This window comes from Sus scrofa, chromosome 1 (assembly GCF_054392235.1).
Source record: "Sus scrofa isolate SSC_HxYL_T2T_F1_AM1 chromosome 1, Sscrofa_HxYL_maternal_Yorkshire_Landrace_v2.0, whole genome shotgun sequence".
NCBI lineage: Eukaryota > Metazoa > Chordata > Mammalia > Artiodactyla > Suidae > Sus > Sus scrofa.
This window is the reverse complement of record NC_139383.1, coordinates 55,506,562-55,512,672: the sequence shown is the minus strand read 5'-3', so window position 1 is coordinate 55,512,672 and position 6,111 is coordinate 55,506,562. Positions and strand designations below refer to the sequence as shown.

Sequence of the window (6,111 nt, the reverse complement as noted above, 5' to 3'; positions counted from 1 at the left end):
GCTGGTAACCTGCACAGTTTTTGCATGTGCTCTGCAACTGACCTTGTGCATAATTATCTGAGTTTGGAAAGTGAAGTTCATAAGTGTAGGAAGCTTGTATGGTTATCCAAAGCTGATTGCTGTAGCAATGCTATTAGGGCTTCTTACTGACACCAGTTATAACCAGAGTGTCTACCAGGTCTCCAAGGGAGTGGCATGTCCAAGAATTCTTTTACTAAGTACACAAACCAGAAAGTCCTAATTTATTAATGGAGATGATTGCAGTGCCACCCTGGGGTTTACTTTTAATCTGCTAATGTTTACCCTAGAAACATTGACCATATCAGAAGGCACTGCTACTTTGTACAAGCTTTAATTTAACAGGGTGCTAGTGGACAATAGCAGCTAGCATTATCGATTAACAGAGTAAACCAAACAACAGATTTTTTTCCCAGTGGGTTTGATTTAATACTAGGAAACATACACAGACTCTTCTGTGTTAAAGGCAAAGGCAGGTATGAGAAAATGCATTTAATTAGGATTTATCTAGTAGTAGATTGGAAATGAGGTAGTGAAAACAAGTGAAAATGAGTTTGCATCTTTTTTTTTCTTTTTATTTATTTAGACTCTTAAAAATGTAAAACTCTTATAATTGCCAAGAATTTGGCAAGAATTCAGTGATGACACAAGGAGGGTGATAAGAAAGCAAGTGAGTTGCCCATAGGGTTTCTAGATACTATAGATATTACAGTCATGATAAATACTAGATTTTCAGCATAGGCACACTTGCAGTTAAATCATCTGTAATTTAAAGCTCAACGTTCTTGTACATAGATCACCATTAGCTGGACAGCCATCTGACTTGCCCTGTAATATTTGAGCTGCATGTACAGAAACCAATATTCCATTGTGGAGAAGACTGCCCATTGTCCCCTTGTATCCATTCTCTCCTTCTTCCTTTTATTATAAAGTGCTCATTTTTAGCAAGGCACATGGTTGCCCAACTAGAGATTCACCCTCTCATTCTCTTCCATAATTTGATATGGCCATGGGACCAAGTTATTACAAATGGAATACACGGAGAAGGATGTGTATTGTTTCCACATAACTTCCTTAAAAAGGAAATGTTTGGTCTCCATTCCTCTGTCCTCCTTTCTGTGGACTGGAACGTGGATGTGATGGTGAGTCAGCTTTGGCCATGCAGATGAGGACAAGCCTTGAGGGGACGGTGGAGCCACAAGGTAGAGGGACCTGAGTTCCTGGGGACTGTTGTGGAACAGAGTCTTCTGCTCACGCTGGGCTGCGCTCCTACCTCTTGACTGTCGTGTGAGAAAGAACTTACCTTGTTTGAACTACTATATTTTGAGGGAGGGTCTCTTCTTTGAAAACAGCTTAGCCTGAATTCTAACTAATAAAGGACATTCATTTATATTCAATGAGAAACCCATTTTCTTTCCACGTGGAAGTCTTTCCAGCAGTTTTTGAATGAAGGTGGGAATGATAGCGTAAGTTTTGAAGAAAGAGGAAGTGTGGATTGCATCATGAGATTTTAGAAGTTTGTTTTTCTCACAGAGAGAATATTGCACATTTATCTTTTTTTCCCCTGGGGACATAATTTCATTCACATTAATAGATGAGTGTGTGCCTACAGTGTGTAAAACATTGTAGGAACCCCTGGGGATACAGAGATGAAACAGACACAGTTACTGCCCTCAAGGAGCTCACAATCTACTAGGGCAGACAGCAGAAATACACAGACACATGCACTACAAGGTAGGATGCCTATAATTATAGAGATCCAAGTGAGGTTTTGTGGAGCATAGAGCTGAAAGGACAGAGTGGCAAAGAAGGAAGGAGGTTCTCAGGAAGACTTTACAGAAGAGATTGCATTTGCACTCCACTTTGAAGGACTGGGGAAGAGAGATGGGAAGCCAGGGTGACAGGTTTCTGAAGCAGTGGGTCAGGTATTAGGGGAGCTCAGAAGACACAGGAAATATCCAGACTTTTCTTGTGTATGAGGTAAGTGAGAAGAAGTGGTGAGACTTAACTCTGGAAATGTGGTTTGAGGCCACTTAGTGAAGGAGCCTTGGATGCTATATTTAGGAACTTTAATTTATTTTATACTGACTTGGAAATAGTAGGGGATTTTGAGCGCTGCAATGAAAAGTCAGCAGTGCATTCTAAGAGACTGATTCTTAAGCTTTAGCATGCACCAGAATCTCCTGGAGGGCTTAATTCAGAGATGGATGCTCCCCACCTCCTCACTCCCCCAGTTCCCACCCTCAGAATTGCTGATTCAGTTGGTCTTCAGTGGGGCCCTAGACTTTGCATTTCTAAAAGTTCTCAAGTAAGGCTAATGCTGCTAGTCTGGAGATGCTGCTTTGAGGACCATCTTCTAGGAAGATGTATCTGGCAGGCATGCAGGAGCAGAGATGCAAGTTGAGGAGTCCAGAGGTAGGTGGATCAGATACGAAGAATGTCCCAGAGGAGGGGACCAAATTATTGGAGAAGAAGGTGCATATAAAAACATTGCTACAGAGGTAGAAGAATGAGTGGGTAGATGATTAGGGAAACACAGATGGGAGAGTGAGGTGCAAGATAGAGCAGGAGTCTGAGGCGAAGTAGGGCCAGAGGACATTTGTTCTAGTGACCAAGGGACTTGAGCAAATTGATAGGTGAGATTAAAGAAAAGTGGAGAGAGAAAGGGGTAGTGGGAGGGAGAGAGAAAGGATGGGAAGGAGCAAGATGACAGAAGAGTTGAGAGGAAATAGAATTAAGGGGTGAAAGGTGGAGGTGGGTGGTTGGGTAAACCCGTATCTTCTCAGCAAACAGAGAGGACATGATCTGTGGGATGAAGAGACAGGGAGAGACTGTGGATAGAGGTGAGAGGCAGAGGTCTAGAACAGTCGCTGGCTTAGGAGTGTCCAAGAATTGACACACTTTGAGTGCCTTCTGTCATCTCTCTTGACTTAGTGGCGAGCTCCTCCCTGCGACTGGGGCCATTGCTCCAGGTCTGGGGAGGCTGAGTCAGGCCACGCAGTATGTGGTCTCGGGTCCTGCCTGCAGCCTCCTGGCCCAGGCTTAGTCTGGCATGGAAGCCACAGGGATCCCAGAAGTTGCAATTTCATACTCATTTCCTGGTGGGTGGCCTTTGCTATAAACAAGATTTTCAATTTTTAATTTTTTTCCAAGTGCACAACTGATAATGAGTAGCATTCTCCAACAAAGTTCTTCAGGGACTATATTCCTTCATTTGATCACTGCACCCCATTAAGCTGCTTTAAACGTTCTCCAGATCTGACACATACTCCCACCTTAATCCTGCTGAAAGGAGAGATTGTATTTGAGGGTTAGCTGGGAAACTTATTAGAATTGGAGGGGGCCCAATATGTCCATCAGGTAAAATAGCAACAGATTGGCAGATTTCAGTGATTGTTTTATAATATCCTTTGCTTATGTTTTCCATTCATAGTCAAAGACCTAAGAAAGTCCAGTATATTCATTCTAGGTTCTGTTTAGAGAATGAGGATATTTATTTAATCATGAACTGAAAAGGAGATGCCAGCTGTACCATTTGTGCCTGAAAGGAGTGGGCTATGTAGTCATAGTAAATGACTTTAGTTCAGGTCTGCAAGCAGTAGATGACAGCACACCATTTTAAAAAAGTGCTTTATGTGGTCATGCAATTCCCACAGAATTTGTAAGCATTTGGATCCATAACAGAATTAATGCCGCACACAAGGGCAAGTTGTCAGATATTTGATTTATGAGAATAAGAAATTCCGCAAATGAAGATTTATTTGGACATTCTTTAATTGCAGGGTTAACTGAAATGGCTGAAAAAATAAAAAGTATTTACTGGTTCACCTTATTATTACTTCTATGAAATTTCTGTTTTCGTATGAGTGTTTATTTGAAATTATGTACCACAAATAAGACCAGAGGTAGAAAACACACCAAATGACAAGACTCAAACTAAATGAAAAAAACCAACCAAACAAAAACTAAGACGACACATACTTACAAACTCTCCTGAACCAACTGTGTTCAAGAATTTATAAGATGCACCCCTACCCCCGTGCACTCACGAGGCTGGTAAAAGTCATGGCTTCTGGCTTTCTACAATCTAAATATGTTCTCGGCACCTAATAAGCTTTTTAAAAGCCAGCTTAAAGTCTTCATTAAAACTTGTGTAGAGTAGAGGGTTGATCAGAGAATTAACATAACCGAGCCATGTCAAAAAATCAGCCACTTCAGAGGATACGGTGTAGATGCTCAGACCTACAATCAGCTCTTTGATGAAAAATGGCAGCCAGGACAAGATGAACGCACCCAAAATCAGCCCCAGGATGCGAGCTGCCTTGCGCTCCCTGGTACTAGAGATCTGCTGGCGTTCTCCTGGGTGATCTAGGTCATTGTCAAAAGGAGGGATCCTGATGGAGGTGTGGATCTTTTCAAATTCTGTGGTAGGGTCTGAGGTGGAGAAGTCAGACACACAGAAGGTCTGTGTCAGTTTACAACTTGCGAATGAATTTTGGCTATCTGTGCTTCTGTTGCTTAAGTGCCTGCTTGATCCTCTTTTCTGGTACAGGCTCTTGGCTGCATGGTAAATCCGGTAATAGAGAATCAGTATCAAAGTCAAGGGGATGTAAAATGCCCCAAGTGTGGAGTAGATGGTGTAGATGACGTGGTCGTGCTGAATGGCGCACTGGCTTGGGGGTGGGCTGAGTTGGCGGTGGCTCCTCCAGAACAGAGGAGGCATGGAGATGAAGATGGAGATGGTCCAGACGGTGAGGATCATCAGTCCGGCCCTCTTGGCGGTCCTCTTCCTGGCATACTCGATAGCATTGGTGATGGCCCAGTACCTGTCCAGGGCAATCACACAGAGATGAAGGATGGAGCAGGTGCAGCAGGTCATGTCCACGCTCAGCCACACCTCACAGATGAAGTATCCCAGCCTCCAGCTGTCCATGACGATGTACATGATGCTCAGGGGCATGACGAGCACGGCCACCAAGAGGTCCGTCACGGCTAAAGAGCATATCAGGTAGTTGGCAGGCTGGTGGAGCTTCTTGGTGGTACAGATGGCCATGATCACAGCCAAGTTCAGCAGCATGGTCAGGGTGGTGATGATCACCAGAGCCATGGAGATGAGCATCTTTTCAGTGATGGTCTTGGGTCTCACAGCCACACTGGCTTCTGTGGTGCAGTTAGTGATGTTCATTTTCCCCTGTCCTAATCGACACTATAGAGAGGCTGCTGGTTGTTTTCCTTCAGCTGGAAACTACGTAGACTCGAATGTCTCTCATTTGTAAGGAGGCTGTAATTTCTTCAGCTGTGTCATCTCTTGGGTTCCATTCTGTGTGGGTAAAGGGAAGCGCTACAGCATTTCTTCTGAATGGAAGGTTCCTGGAAAATAGTATACTACTGGTTAATGAAAGAAAAAGCCATATTCTTTTTACCTAGAAGACATGACAGTGTTTTGGTATTCATAAAACCTTCACATAGTTTTGATAAAATTTTTTTCTCTGAGTGTAAACTTCATCTTTTTAAAATTGAGGTATAGTTGGTGTACAATATTATATAAGATGCAGGTATACAATATAGTGATTCATGATTTAATGCCTTACTCCATTTATAGTTGTTATAAAATATTGCCTATATTTCCTACGTTGTACACAATATATCCTTGTAGCTTATTTAATACATAATACTTTGTACCTCTTAGTCCCTACCCCTATATTGCCCCCATCACCTGTAACCACTAGTTTATCTTTATATCTGTGTTTATTCTCTTTTTTTATTGGTAATAATTGCCAGTTTTATTCCCCTGGCTGAGAGATCCAGAGGTAACTTGAGGTTTACATTTTTTGTTAATAATTCTCTCATCAGTTTAGGTGCCCCCATTGCCCTTATAAGCTGGTTGCAAATTACTTGATTGACTCTTAATTATATAAAAAAAACTTTAATTCTTTTTGAGTGATGTGTTCATTAAAAAATACATTTAAGCAAAAAGAAAACTCACACCACACAAGAAATAAGCACAAATTCTCGATATATGCACGTATGTGTACACACATGCATACTTGTGCAAACACACACACACAAATTTGAGAATTTCCCCTATATATG

General features: G+C 42.1%; 1 protein-coding gene across 1 annotated transcript in view; it reads right to left on the bottom strand.

Moving 5' to 3' along the window:
- Positions 1-571: 571 nt before the first annotated feature.
- HTR1E (5-hydroxytryptamine receptor 1E) overlaps positions 572-6,111 on the bottom strand; it is an 89,620-nt gene continuing 84,080 nt past the window's right edge. Inside the window, exon 2 of the mRNA XM_013992665.3 lies at positions 572-5,388. Within this exon, the coding sequence (XP_013848119.3) occupies positions 4,106-5,203 (1,098 nt within the window). The 5' untranslated portion in view covers positions 5,204-5,388 and the 3' untranslated portion in view covers positions 572-4,105. The remainder of the gene's footprint in view (positions 5,389-6,111) is intronic.